Source organism: Mustelus asterias, chromosome 25 (genome assembly GCF_964213995.1).
Source record: "Mustelus asterias chromosome 25, sMusAst1.hap1.1, whole genome shotgun sequence".
NCBI classification, from domain to species: Eukaryota; Metazoa; Chordata; class Chondrichthyes; order Carcharhiniformes; family Triakidae; genus Mustelus; species Mustelus asterias.
Genome location: NC_135825.1, coordinates 44,127,292 through 44,141,377, shown reverse-complemented (window position 1 = coordinate 44,141,377; position 14,086 = coordinate 44,127,292). Strand labels below are relative to the sequence as shown.

The window sequence follows — 14,086 nt, the reverse complement described above, 5'->3', positions numbered from 1 at the left end:
GGGATGCTGAGGGGGGGTGGTGGGGGGATGCTGAGGGGGGTGGGGGGATGCTGATGGGGGTGGTGGGGGGATGCTGAGGGGGGTGGGGGGACGCCGAGGGGGGGGAGAGGGTGGATGGAATGCTCAGAGGGGTGGGAGATTCTGGGGGGGGTGGGGGGGCGGATGGAATGCCGAGGGGTGGGGGGATCGGCGCTCCACCAATCATCTCTCGTCTGGAGAGGAGGGGGGCGGGCCGGAGCCTCACGTGACCATAGCTATTTCGGGCGGTTGTGGCGCGAGGTGGCGGCCATTTTGTTTGAGCGCGAGGAGCCGAAGCGGAGACAGAGAGACACTGAGAGAGAGAGAGCAGGTACCGGGGGAAAGGGAGCGGGGACCCGGGAGCAGGTACCGGGACTGGGGACGCGGGAGCAGGTACCGGGACTGGGGACAGGGACCCGGGGGAGCGAGAGGGAGGGCAGAGTCCGAGACACACAGGTAAAGGAGAGAGCCGCCCCCTCTCCCCTCCATGAGGGAGCCTGCAGGATAGGCCGCGGTCCCCGGGCCTGTCTCTCCGGCCCAGGCGGCGAGCGTTGGGGGGAGAGCTGCGGTCGCGCTTTCTCTCACCGCCCCCCTTCCCCGGACTCGGGGCGGTGATGAGGGAGAGCCGGGCGGTGCGAGGCAGCAGGGCCTCGGCCTCTCTCCGGCTGGGGCGGGGCTCCCCCGGCGCCATTTTATCCCGGCTGAGAGAGAACAAAGGCGGCGGCGGGAGGGAGGAAAGGTGAAGCCGCGGGCCCGGAGCCCCCCCCCCCACCTCGGCCCGGATCGAGAGGCAGGGCTCCCGGCCCGAGCCGCTCCTCGGGCAGCACCCACGCGGGTTGGAGGTGGGGGAGCCGCTGCCTCTCCCCGGCCTCCCGCTCTCTCCGTCTTTGTCTCTGAGAATCTCATTAACCGACAGGGACTGAGGATTGTGATTGCAATATATCATCAACAGGCCATTCGACCCCTCTGTCCTGTTCCTGAATTCAATAGATTCATCTCATTTCTTTGTTTAATCCAATGTAGAGACAAGATGCAGCACATGAGTAGAATCAGCAGGAGGCCATTTGTCTCCTCCAGCCTGTTTCGCCATTTCTGCTCACTGATTGTGGGCTGGACTCCACTTTCCCTGCTTTTCCCCTGGAGTCCCTGCTCAATCTAACATCAAACTAACTCGGCCTGGAATATATTCAAACACCCAGCCTCCATTGCTCTATGATAACAGGTTTCCAAAGATTAATTTCCCTCTGAGAGGACATTCCCCTTAACTCCATCTTAAATTGAAGCCCCCTTATTTAAAAAGTCTGTCCTATTCTGGATCCCCTCAGAAGAGGAAGCATTCTCCCCAAATTCCTTCTCAACTCCTGTCTTAAATGGCAGACCCCTTAGATTCTCTCTCAATCTCATTGGAGCTCTTTTGGCTTTTGTGTCACATTGGCTAAATTGTTTTGGGGCCACACAGGATGAACCATTCCTGACATCTCCAGGTACAGGCTGGTCTGACAAAGTTGCTGTCTTTGTATCCAGGATTTGGCTGGCTTTGTCTTGTTGTGATGCTGCATTTCAAACAGACTTAACCTTTTCTGCAGGTTCAGTTAGAAAGTCTTTGTGCACATAAATTTTTGAATCTCAAAATCCCATCTGCACAATATTCACAAGCCCAAATTATGCTTTGGAGAGTTTTACAATAGTTTCCACAGATACTGGTCTGGAATTACTTGTTTTGTAGTGGTTTCAGCATTCCTCCTGTGGGATAGTAACTGTTGTACTGCTTTTGTTAAACTCTTTCAGTGATTTTAAAGGGTTCAGTAGTGCAATGGACACAGTTAAACAGGACACTTTCATATCTATTTGCTAAATAACTACAAGTTACAAGATTTTCTGCATTGCTCAATGTCTTCGAATGTGTTAGGATTAGGACAAGGTTGAAGTTTTAGTCCGAGGTAAGGCTTACATTAACACAGCAATGAAGTTACTGTGAAATGTTAGGGTCAATGCACCTAACCAGCACGTCTTTCAGACTGCGGAAGGAAACCGGAGTACCCAGAGGAAACCTGGGCAGACACGGAGAACGTGCACACTCCACACAGACAGTGACCCAAGCCGGGAATCGAACCTGGGACCCTGGTGCTGTGAGGTAGCAGTGCTAACCATTGTGCCACCCCTCGGATGCCCTTTGATGTCCTCTACCTCAGCACTCTACAGTATTGTTAAGCAATTTCAAGTTAATTCCTGAATTATTTAGTATTGCTCATTACGTTTCCTATTTTTGATGTATTCAATTACTGTTCTATAGTTTTATCTGGAATACCTCAAGGATCGGCACTATTTGGTATAGAAAATATTCTCTTAATGGAAATGAGCCCAAAAGTTGTACATTAACTTGTTGTTTCCTATGTTCCAGCCATGAATCATGGTTCGTGTCCCCTAGACTGCAAGGTGTATGTTGGAAACCTTGGAAACAATGGGAACAAGACAGAGTTGGAAAGATCGTTTGGATATTATGGACCACTCCGCAGTGTGTGGGTTGCCCGGAACCCACCTGGGTTTGCCTTTGTTGAGTTTGAAGATCCACGTGATGCTTCGGATGCAGTCAGAGAGCTCGATGGAAGGTAATTAATTACTTGTCCCCCCAATGTTAGCTTCACCCTTGTCAAGCTGTTGGCTGTTTTTCTACTTGTGGTAGATTGGGGCAACTGTAAGGACAGTGCACTATGTTTGCTGTTGAATGGGGATTTCTGTAATATTTAGGAAATGCCACCTAATGGCCAGAATGAGATGGCAACAACCAACAGCGATGATGGTTTCCAAGTGTCCATTTTGTGTGACTGCAACTTTGAGCTACTTGTCAGATAAGGTACTGCAACAGGATAGCAAATACTGATTACGTACTTAAAAACAGACGCTTGTGGTGAGATTGATGCTGTAAGCAATATCTCAATGTTTTAAATGATACAACTTTTGATATTTATACAATGTTTTCCTTTTTCCAGCCTGACTCGACCAAGAAGATTTTTGCAGCTTAACTGACTTCAGTGAAAAATTAGCATTTATTTTAATTATTTGAATTTGAGAACCATAAAGGACAAATCAACCCAGAGCAATCTAAATATTTATGACGAAGGGTCACCCTGACTCGAAACGTTGCCTCTACTCCACAAATGCTGTCAGACCTGCAGAGATTTTCCAGCATTTTCTGTTTTTGTTTGATTTCAGCATCTGCAGTATTTTGCCGTTGCCATTTAAATATTGCCCTTATTCTATAAAAGTGGATGATTTGTGGAAAACCTTTTCATTTTCACACTGTTACTCTGACCGCACATTGCTACGTGACTTGTACATTATGTCATGTTTCAAACCCTCTCTCGAGTTGAGGAATTGGAGTTTTGTGTGTAAAATTACTACAAGTAAACCTGTTATAACATGCTGGATGTAGCCTTTACTCATCAGTGTATTTATGGATAACTGCCACCTGTGATAAACAAAGCAAATACAGCAACTGTATTGCTAAGTCATTTCAGACTATACCGTGAGTTTAAGTTTTCTGAGTCAGTTCATTAGAAACCTGGTTTCTATTAATCTTGTGTTTCAGTCCTTGAATGGGTGGGACCTTTTTCTGCATAACTACATTTATTCATAGTTAGAGCTGGTTAACCTCAAATGTGCTGTATCAAATGTCTTGGGATACAATCAATATTTCTTTGAGCAAAACGGTTCTCATGATGCACTAGATAACAGCAATTCAATACATCTGATTGTATTGAACAGACCTTCATTGTTCCCTGCTAGTCAGAGATGTACCTGCTGCTTTGCTTTGAATTCTGATGCTGCTTATGAAACTTAGTGATTGCCATAGAAGTAACCATGGCTGCTTGGTACTTAAAAGTAATTTTGGTAGACCAGCTAGTCTGTCACGTAGACTGTTAATTTTATTTCACCATGACCATTTGGAAACTACAATATCTACCTCCTGAGATGATGTCCTTGAGGTATTTCACTGGGTAAAGGAGGATCTTTCTTACCTTGCCATGTTCCCTATGATTTCAGTATGTTTATTCATTGTTTTGTTTCTTGTCAAGTTTATAGTTACACAAAGCTAGTTTTAAGATTTCTGGCTAAACTCTTCACATTAAATTAGAGAGCAGTGGACAGCTGTAAACATTGAGGTTGCCAATGGGTTTGATAACTGATGAAGCAATCTAAAGGATGTACAGAGAGCTGTATTTTGTACTGATGCCTGTGGCTTTGTGTTTGCAGGATAGGTTGCTTGAGTACTTAATTGTATTGATATTTCAGGAATCTTTGTGGCTGTCGTGTTCGTGTAGAACTGTCCAATGGAGAGAGACGCATTCGTAACCGTGGCCCACCTCCAGCGTGGGCCAGGCGTTCTCGTGAGGATTATCGCCGCAGAAGCCCCCCGGTCCGGCGCAGGTAACACCAGAATACTTTGCCTTTTGATGTAGCTTTGCATGCAAAAATTCATTTAAAAAAAATTATCGTAATTCTTTTCCATCTGTGTAATTCACGTATTTGAGCTGTTTGCTTGATGTAACGGCTACTAGTGATGGGCGACATAGTTTTATACAACAGCCTGAAGTTTTCTGGTAATGTTCAGTTGCATTTCAATGTGTATGTACATAGTGAAGGACTCCATGTGATCCTTGAGCTCTGTGGGCTGTCAGCAGGGATGTCATGATGATACCTATTTAAAAGGTATGTTTTCATCTGGATCAGGACTGCTTCCTTGGGATGCCGGTTTAGCTGGTATCCAAGCTGCTGCAGTATATATGGAGTGGTCCAAGCAGCGAGTAATCTCGGTATGGACTTCTCGTGGCAATAAATACTATGCTGTTGCTGTTAACACTAGTGACTGCAAAATGTGGCTTTTGATAGTTTTGACTTACAGCAACACCCAATAGTAATGCCAGCTTTCTCATGGTGGCCATATATCCAATCTTGTTGATTTTTGACATCGAACCTATGTTCCTGCAAGCTTCCTATTCAGTTGTCCCCTAATGGTGAGCTTGGGTTATGACCTTGTATAAGGAGGACACCATGACATCCCTAGTTGCCAGGTCCGGTAGACTATATGATTCATCCTGAAAGCTGGAAACACCACATGTAAATGAAGTGGCCACCTGCCTCAGTGTTGTGGTAAGGCTGTTGCCATTTCTGCTCTCTGGTGCTGCTGGCCCAAGAGCTTTAACTTTTGCTTATTCATTTTACAGTCTCATAAATTATTAGCTTTGGTACTAAAATATTGCTTGCAAAGAGATCAGAATTGGGTCAGTTGCATTGTTAAATTGAGGCCATGCTTAGAAAATGCAAATAGTTTCACCCAAACAGCCTTTTCTAACTCTTAATCTTAACATTTGAAGAGCTGCTGCATGCACTTTGCAGCAGGAGCTAGTTATGAGCATTTAATAAACCTTCCGTTGACTATCACACTTATCAGCTGGTTCATGTGCTTTATCTACACGTTGTCATTGGATCATACCAGTTCTGTATCTCCGAAATCAATATTTTTGTACGACTGCAAAACATCTAGACTTCGTACACCAGCATTCCCTTTAATTACCTAAAGAAAGATGGAAGATCTGAGGTGAAAGTTAATTCCAAATTGTCTGTTTTCAGAAAGAGTTTCCTATTGGAGGGAATGCTGAGGAGAGAGGTCTTTGGGTTACCAGAGGTTAAGATAAAGATTTCAGAAACATTTTTCATGAATTTCCATGATTTCAAACTTTCCTACTGTGCAAGATGTTAATGCCTTCAATTCTCTCAATTGAGTAACAATATCTAGGCTTTATCTAAACCACTGGTTTGCTAAGCTTACTAGGGCAGCCTGAGAGCTTATGCAGAGGGCGATGAGTTGAGATTATTTCTGGGGTGCACTGTTGCCTTCTGAAGGTACATTGAGGCATACTGCACTCTCAGCTTGGGGTTCCTTCTACACTAGTTTTGTTGACTTTGAATTTAACACAGGAGGCAGACCTTTCCTCTTCCCTGGTGTGGAAGAGTTTGCTGGCAATGAAGTAAGCTCACTTGTCTGTCATTGGCAGCCCATGGCTGAAAGTTACCTGGTTAAGCTTGATGTTGTAACTCGGGCAAACTCATGCACATTTGTGATACAACTGGATTCTTGACATCCAATGGTAGCAGTGTTGACACATCTCGTCCCCTGATGGGGTAAGAATTCTGCCTTCCACAACGAGGATCACTGTGCAGGTTAGTGGCACTTGTTTCTTTGATATTTGCATTCAGAAGGAACCCTAATTAGCAGATTTATAAATTGCATAGCATGCTGCTGCATTCTGGCCAGTTGCAATCAGATTGATGCAAAGTGTTATAAGATTAGATATTGCTGTTTTGCATTGTCACTCATCACTAATGGCTAAATGATTTAATAATCAAGATTGGTTTTACTGATGGCTTGTGTGTTGCACTATTTATTTTTTAAAGATGCATTTTTATCCATTTATATATTAATAAAAATGAACCCCCCTTGCAGAGTCACCATCATGCTCTTCTCACCACCCTTCGAATCTACATTAGCCAGTCAACTAGCCCTTTCAGCGTCATGTGACCAGCGCGCCCCAATCAGCTTGGCTGGTGTCGGTATCACATGACCAAGGCATGTCCAGTCGTCAGGTTGCACCACCGCCCTTTGGTTCCCAAGCATGCTGTTTCTCAGCCTCTTCTCCAACCATGACCAATCGGCAGCGGCTGCCTCAACTGCCCGCACATTTCTGGTCAATCAGCTGTTTACTTTACTCGTTGTCTCCACAACAGCAGCCGAACACTCAGCATTTGTCTCAGCAGCCTTCGACTAAATAAAAAGCAGGAAAAAAACCACTACACCCCCCTCTGCCAACCAAATACCACGCATCTGGCAAACCTTTTCAGCAAATTCTACCTGGCCGTCAGTCCGGCAGCCTCACCTCTCCATTTCTAGCTTGTTGAAAACCAAAAGACTAGTAAGTTTTTCCTGCTTTATACAATAGTCTACTGCTGGTATAATGGAGTAAGCTTTTGACAAGGTAAAGAGACTAGTGTTCTGTTAGGGGCTGGCTGTGTAAAGACTAAATTTAACTTCTGTTTTAAAAAAAATCTTGTGTGTAGAAGTAGCAAGGTTTTTGCACTTGGGTTCTGAAATCTTTATAGCTTTAAGGTCCTTTGTTAGACTGTACAGTTGTAAGTCAGTGTGGCACTCGTCACCTGTTTTCAGACCCAAGTGCAAAGCATGTCTTAAATTGGGCCAGAGTAACTCTGAAGGGACATATGCCGTTTGCCTGAACTCTGGTGCTGTGACATTGAGGGATGAGTTACATGGGAATCAGTTTAAAATATAATTCTTGATATCTCCTGGCCCACACTGCTTTATTAAATTTCAGAACTTTGCCCCTTAGTTTGGCAGGCCATAGCCATCGTGTATTTAGTAAACCTTGAACTCGATGGTGCACAATGCAACCTTGGTTCACTGGAAGCCCCAACCTGAGCTTCTGCAAAAAGTAAAAGCAAAATCCCTTGAGAGCTGGCCTGGCCCTGGTGATGGAAGCTTAGTTGGGATTGGTGTGTTCTAGACATCTTAGACCAACTGAAATGGTTAGTCCTCGGTGCAGAAAAATTGCAGCATGGTGGAAAAAATCTCACTTGGGCACCTGGCCGTCCAATAACCAAATGTGGTGCCTGAGCCGCATTGAACACAGTGGCCATGTGGTGCCAGCTGTCCAGCAGTAGCCATCTTGGTGATATTGACATCTTAATTGCCTTTTCTCCCTTTAAAACCCAGCCCTGGATTTTTTCCACTATGAGGACAGTGCGCAGTAGTGGCTTAAGTCAGGTAGTGGGTTGTTGCTGGTTCTGCACAATGCCATTAATCATCGTCATATGGGAACCATAAATAGTAAAAATGCATAAGATCTTTTGAGCTTTTTTCCATATTGCAATTGATAATGGTATGGGTTGATCTTTTGCTGGGTGGAAGTGTCCAGTATTGGCTTCTCAATCCCCAGCAGCCCTACTGTGTACAATTATCCAAGTTGAGTTCAGAATTGACATTGTGTTAATAAGCCACTACTGTGTACATTGTCCTCAGTTAAGTGAAGCAGGTTAATGTGCAAGTTATTGAGGATTCAGAAGTCAGGCCTGCAGACACTGCAGTGAGTCATGGAATTTGGAATTAAAGCCAGTTAACCCAAATAATTCAACGTTAACAGAACACTTTTCCATGTGGGTTTAAGTACGTACAATGTGTTGAATTGTTACAGCTGTGTATCTTAAAATTAAAAGCTGTGGAAGCTAGAGCTGTTTTGTGCACCTTGCGTTGCACTCGGGGATGGAAATCTTACAGGTCAATCACCAGTACAGGGACATCTGTCTCTATATATTTGGGAGGCTGTCGGCCAAACTAAAATGGTGAATGACTCTGAGCTTTGCTGTAGCTCACCGAGGGCCTCTGCTGGCAGTAAGTGCCAGGAGCATTGCTGCAGATGCTTGGCAGCTCACAAGGTCCTGAATGCTTATTGATCTTTGATCAGTACACTCATTAAACATTTCCATCCCTGCTGCTAATCTGGAGGTTTCTTTAACTCTGTGTGCAGGTAACGTGTTTCATTGTAGCAAGAATCTTCTCAGCATCCCCTATTATTGATTACACCAATGCAGGTTTTTCAGGAGAGGACTCTTCATCTTTTATGGGTCTACTGACATCTGAGACACCAGCTGATCTGCTGCCTTGTTAATTCAGCAAAGGTGTACATTTGTTGTTGTACTTCCCCTCCCTAGGTGGTTTGCTTTGTCCCTTTTGTGTAGAGTTGACCCGGGTCATTTCATTGGCTTCCAGTTTTTTCACGTTTAAGTTTTTAAATGTTTTTTAAATTATTAAAATCTGCTTCTGGCTAGTCCTCCTGCTACATTAATAGACTCTAGATGATAGGTCCTATAATGAGGACCCTGCATTGGTGTTCTGGTCATCTTCAAGCTTCATTGAGCTGTCATGCTGTGTAGATTAATTTTAATCTTGAGTCAGATTTTTATGCAGGCGGTTTGTTAAACTTAAGGTACAGGCGTTAAAGTGTTTAATGACCTTTACTAGTGAGCCGGGGTTATTGGGAGCCGCTGTGATCGAGTAGGTTGGTACTTTGTACCGGTCATTGTGCAGGGATGGCAGTCAGTTCACTTCTTAACTGATTTCCCTTCTCGCTTGTAGATCACCACCTCGCCGCAGGAGCTTCAGCAGGAGTCGGAGCAGGTGAGGATCATGTTGCTTGTAGCGTCTACAACTAAATATTCCATGCTGACTGATGGGAAGGGGGTTTACATTACAATTATTCACACTGCTTTCCTGTCACATTGTCCTGAATGTTCCTCGTGGTCACTGCAACCTCATTGGGTTGGGGCTGACAGCCCATTGGCTCCGACTCTAACTCAGTTTTCCAGAGTCTCGAAGTCACATTGTTTCAAAATATTGAATAGTTCATTTTTTTGTGGGGAGGCTTAAATTATCAGGAATAGATGGTAACTTGTGAGTAGTATAACATGCTACAAGTACCTTTTTAAATCATTTGGGCGAAACATTCCATTGTGTCTTAATTGCTTGTTACCTGAATGTTGAGTCACTCCCAGGGCACAAACAGTTTTGGGGGTATGTTGATAACAAGGGGAGTACTGCTCCTTCATGCGTGACCAGTATGTCTGTTGAATACATGTTGGATGCTTTGCTGGGTAGATCAAGGATGTTTGCCAAAATAGGTCTCGCTAGATCTTGTGATCTAATAACACGCTTGACTTTACTGTAGGTCCCTCTCGAGGGATCGTAGGAGAGAGAGGTCCCTGTCCAGGGAGAGGAACCACAAACAATCTCGCTCCTTCTCCAGGTCTCGCAGGTAAGTTGGAATGGTGAGAAACTTGAGTAGATTAGTTTTGTTCACCCTCTGGGTGAGGATCCGGGATTCACTGCCTGAGGAGGTCATCATAACATTAAAATTTCCCAGATATGCACTTAAAAGCACTGTAACATACAGAGATAAAGACTGAGCTGGAAAGTGGGGATTTGGCTAGATAGCTCCTTGTCGTCTGCCATGACATGATGAGCTGACTATCTGCCTTCCCAGCTTAAATTTCTGATTTAATACAACAAAAATTCTAATGCTGCGTTAAAGGAGGGTGGTTTTTTGACTTTGTGTTATCTGCAGGTTTACAGCACAGTGATTGTTTGCCTTTAGATAGCTCTAAATATATTTAATGCTACAGGACAAGGGAAATCTGCTAATTTTTGGATCCTAATTGCTATAAGTGCATTTGCTGCATTAATTATTATAACGGTTTGTATTTGCATAGCTGTATCTTTCTGATTAGTATCCAGGGATAACGGACACCTTGGGGATATTACAAATTCAGTGGGGTTTTTAGTGTAATTTTAATAAGTGCTTCTAAAAAGCCACAGCATGTGATATAGAAGATTGCAAAATGTAAACAGGGTGCTGTGGTTCAATGTTGAAAGGAAACAATGGAATCTTTTCCTGGTGCTGTGTTCTAAACCTTATTTCTCTTCTGTTTTAGCCGCTCCAGGTCAAACGATAGGAAGTAAATCCACAGCATAGTGGCCTTTGTGAAGATCCATGTACAGACTTGTCGGAGTTAAGAATGTGATTTGCATTTGTTTAATAGACTCAAGACGTGTAGTCAATTGCATTTTTTACCCTATTTTAGCTGTTCATTGTCTTTCTTTTCATGAATTCTATAATGTAACCAGTGGTGAGATTTTCAAATGCAGAAATTGTCAAACCTGTGAATTATGGGCAGAGTTGAGCTTTTTATAAAGGTGGGATTGTTTTGTGGGCAGACCATTGATTACTTACCTACTGCATTGTCCATTGAGGGTAAATTTTCATCTGTTTTGATTCCAGCAGATCCGGTGGGAGTGATTTTCCTCCCCTCCCCAAACCCCAAGCAGATCTGCCTAACAGCAGTTTTAGTTCTTTCTTGGTTATTGGCAGATAACCATTCAAAGCCTGGTCAGCTTTTTAACAAAAGTTTGTGGCATTGTGCAGTTTAACCTGTGCCATGCCATCTGGGGTTGTGTGCTGAGCGTTTTTTTGTATTTACTATTTTTTTTTCAAAAGACCTGCAAGCAGACATCTAAACTTTGGCTTGCTCTTTGTAAATCCCGCACTTGTTAGTTTGTGTTTGTTAGTTATGTGCAGTGCTTTGGGGCATTGCTGGAACAGGAGTAGTTCTGTAGTGTGCACATTAGAATATGTTTAGAATATTCTATTGTGCATATCAGGAGTGTGCTCTATGACATTCAATAGTAATTAATATGAAAGCTCAAGGTACTGGAGTCTTGCTAGCTCCTCGCCTGAAATTGGAAGAATTGAATTGAGATTTTAGGAAAGTGCCATTTCTTGCTGTCAGCTAATTAACTTTACCTGCACGAATATTGCAGATACTGGCTACAGCCCAAGAAGTTGCCGATTAATTTGGGATGTTGGGTATGCTCAATAGAATTTTTGACCTGGTTAGCTTTTGAGTTGTGTTCAGTCCATGAGATTGGTGAGCTGCTGTTTCCTACGCTGAAAATGTTTTATGTTGAGTCAGTTTCTCATTGATTGCATTGTAAATATTGTATGTGGCTTGTTGCCCTGCCCTGACTGTATCTTGTCCATTGGTGATATAGGGAGGAGAAGCTGGAGCAATACAATTTTCCCCCTTGTGATCCTGTTCCTGCCTTCACACTGCACCATTCGTGCGCTGTTTTGTGACTTTCTTGGAAATAAACTTTGGTTACACAACAATTCCTGTAGCTTCTTCATTTTCATTTACCACTTGTTTTAGGTGTGGCAATTTATTAACAGCAGAAATTAACCTTGAGGCAAAACTGGATGCTGGAAATCTTAAGGTGCTGAAAATACTCTGCAGATCTGGCAGCATTTGTGGAGGAGGCAACATTTAATGTTTCGAGTAGCATGTGGCTAATGGGCACTTATGCCTTCCTTGCAATATATGCCAACCACTTAACATCAAGCCATAGTTTCCAGGAGTGTCACTTCCTACTTCATAATTTTCCAACCTCAGATAGCCTGCTTCTACCCCCTTTCCAAGATCCTCAAACGGCTGTCCTGTTGGATTCATCATTTCAGCTTGTACCTCACCCAGTGAGGTTATTTCTTTCGATCTTTACTCTGCCAGTCTAGTCTTTTACATTCATGATTCTGATGCCCTACATCACTTGAACAATTTCCAGTTTCTTTGCCCTGTCTCCTCTTCATAATAGATCATCGAAGGTTCAGGTTCAGTTGGGTCTCAGAATAGATCATAGAAACCCTACAGTACAGAAAGAGGCCATTCGGCCCATCGAGTCTGCACTGACCACAATCCCACCTAAGCCCTACCCCCATATCCCTACATATTTTACTCACTAATCCCTCTAATCTATGCATCCTGGGATACTAAGGGGCAATTTTAGCATGGCCAATCAACCTAACCCGCACATCTTTGGCCTGTGGGAGGAAACCCACACAGACACGAGGAGAATGTGCAAACTCCACACAGACAGTGACCCAAGCCGGGAATTGAACCCAGGTCCCTGGAGCTGTGAAGCAGCAGTGCTAACCCCCTCCAATCTTGAGGGAAATTTATAATTTGCTTGTTATCCTGTGTAAAATTGGTGAAGATGGAGTTGGGAGCTTCACTGTTTAAAATCATGGCGGAGTGATGGTCTAGTGGTATTATTGCTGGGCTATTAATCCAGAAATTCGGCTAATGTTCTGGGGACTGAGGTTCGAATCCCAGAGAGTACAGGATCAACCCAAGAAAAAGGGTGGGACCACAAATCCAGTAACCACTGGATATCGAAGGATATGCAGCATTGGATAAAGAGAAAAAAGGAAGGCTTATGGCAGACAGAATTCCTACAGTGCAGATGGAGGCCATTCAGCCCATCAGGGTTACACAGCCCACCCAGGCACTATTCCTGCAACCACACACATTTATCCTGCTAATCTCCCTGACACTAAGGGGCAATTTTAGCATAGGCAATGAACCTAAACTACACATCTTTGGACTGTGGGAGGAAACCAATGGGGAGCATATGCAAACTAACAGTCACTCAAGGCTAGAATTGAACCCAGGATCCTGTCGTGAGGCAGCAGAGCTAACCACATTGAGAGTTAAAAACAGCAAAAGTCCTAGAGTATAGAATGTGCAAGAGAGAACTTGAAGGAAATTAGACGAGCAAAAAGGGGACATGAAAGGATTCTGGCAGATATTATGAAGGAAAGTGCAAGTATAAGGTAAAAGGATGACTAAGGAAAGAGTAGGGCCCATTAAGGACTGCAGTGGTAATTTGTGTGGGATGTAGGTAGGGTTCTATATGAACACTGCCAATGTTCACTAGTGAAACAATGTGGGTATAGAAATCGGGGAGAAGGACTGATACAATTAAATAAATTAACATAGGTGGTTTTAAGTGGTTTGGATGAAGTGTATGCCAGGCTGTTGCATGAGGCAAGGGAGGAAATAGCAGGGGCACTGGCAATTTTTAGTTCCTCTCACCACTGGAGAGGTGCCAGAGGACTGGAGGACAGCCAATGTGGTACCATTATTCAAGAAGGGAAGAAACAACAGGCCATGGTGGGGAAACTTGGAAGCAATTGAGAAAATTAAGTTGCATTTGGAGAGGCAGAGATTAATCATAGAAATCATAGAAACCCTACAGTGCAGGAAGAGGCCATTCGGCCCATCAAGTCTGCACTGACCACAATCCCACCCAGGCCCTACCCCCATATCCCTACATACTTTACCCACTGATCCCTCTAACCTACACATCTCAAGAGCAGTCAGCATGGTTTTGTAAAGGAGGTCATGTCTGACCAAATTCACTAAATCTTTCAGAGGTGACCAGGTGTGTAGATGAGACCAATGCATTTGATGTAGTCTACTTGGCTTCAACAAAGCTTTTGACAAAGTCCCACATGGGAGACTGATAATGAAGGTAAGAGCCCATAGGATTCAAGGCAAATTGGATCCATAATTGGCTGTGGCAGGAACAGGATGGTAGTCGAGGCGTGTT

At 43.9% G+C, this 14,086-nt stretch overlaps 1 protein-coding gene and 1 non-coding gene across 9 annotated transcripts; both read left to right on the top strand.

Annotated features, from left to right (window-relative positions):
- Positions 1–262: 262 nt before the first annotated feature.
- srsf3b (serine and arginine rich splicing factor 3b) lies at positions 263–11,810 on the top strand. 8 transcript variants are annotated; one of them, XR_013500929.1, is made up of 7 exons: positions 268–349; positions 2,420–2,627; positions 4,312–4,446; positions 6,524–6,989; positions 9,224–9,265; positions 9,813–9,899; positions 10,576–11,810. XR_013500929.1 is itself a non-coding variant. In XM_078242382.1 (6 exons), the coding sequence occupies exons 2-6, from the start codon at positions 2,422–2,424 to the stop codon at positions 10,601–10,603; spliced, it is 498 nt and encodes a 165-aa protein (XP_078098508.1). In that variant the 5' UTR covers positions 263–349; positions 2,420–2,421; the 3' UTR covers positions 10,604–11,810. The 8 variants fall into 8 exon arrangements, 5 of the variants coding, with proteins under 5 accessions (XP_078098508.1, XP_078098510.1, XP_078098511.1 ...); XR_013500930.1 differs by having other exon boundaries at positions 298–384; XR_013500928.1 differs by lacking the exon at positions 268–349 and adding an exon at positions 1,976–2,219.
- Positions 1,708–1,841, top strand: LOC144479303 (small nucleolar RNA SNORA41). Its single transcript, XR_013495497.1, has one exon. It is a non-coding gene; the product is annotated as a small nucleolar RNA SNORA41 (small nucleolar RNA).
- Positions 11,811–14,086: the final 2,276 nt, after the last annotated feature.

Coding starts and splice junctions, on each gene's coding strand:
- srsf3b (XM_078242381.1), top strand. CDS start 2,195: ATGTCCTCTACCTCAGCACTCTACA. Junction 2,220..2,419: donor CTCTACCTCAGCACTCTACA/GTATTGTTAAGC, acceptor CCTATGTTCCAG/CCATGAATCATGGTTCGTGT. Junction 9,900..10,575: donor TCCTTCTCCAGGTCTCGCAG/GTAAGTTGGAAT, acceptor CTTCTGTTTTAG/CCGCTCCAGGTCAAACGATA.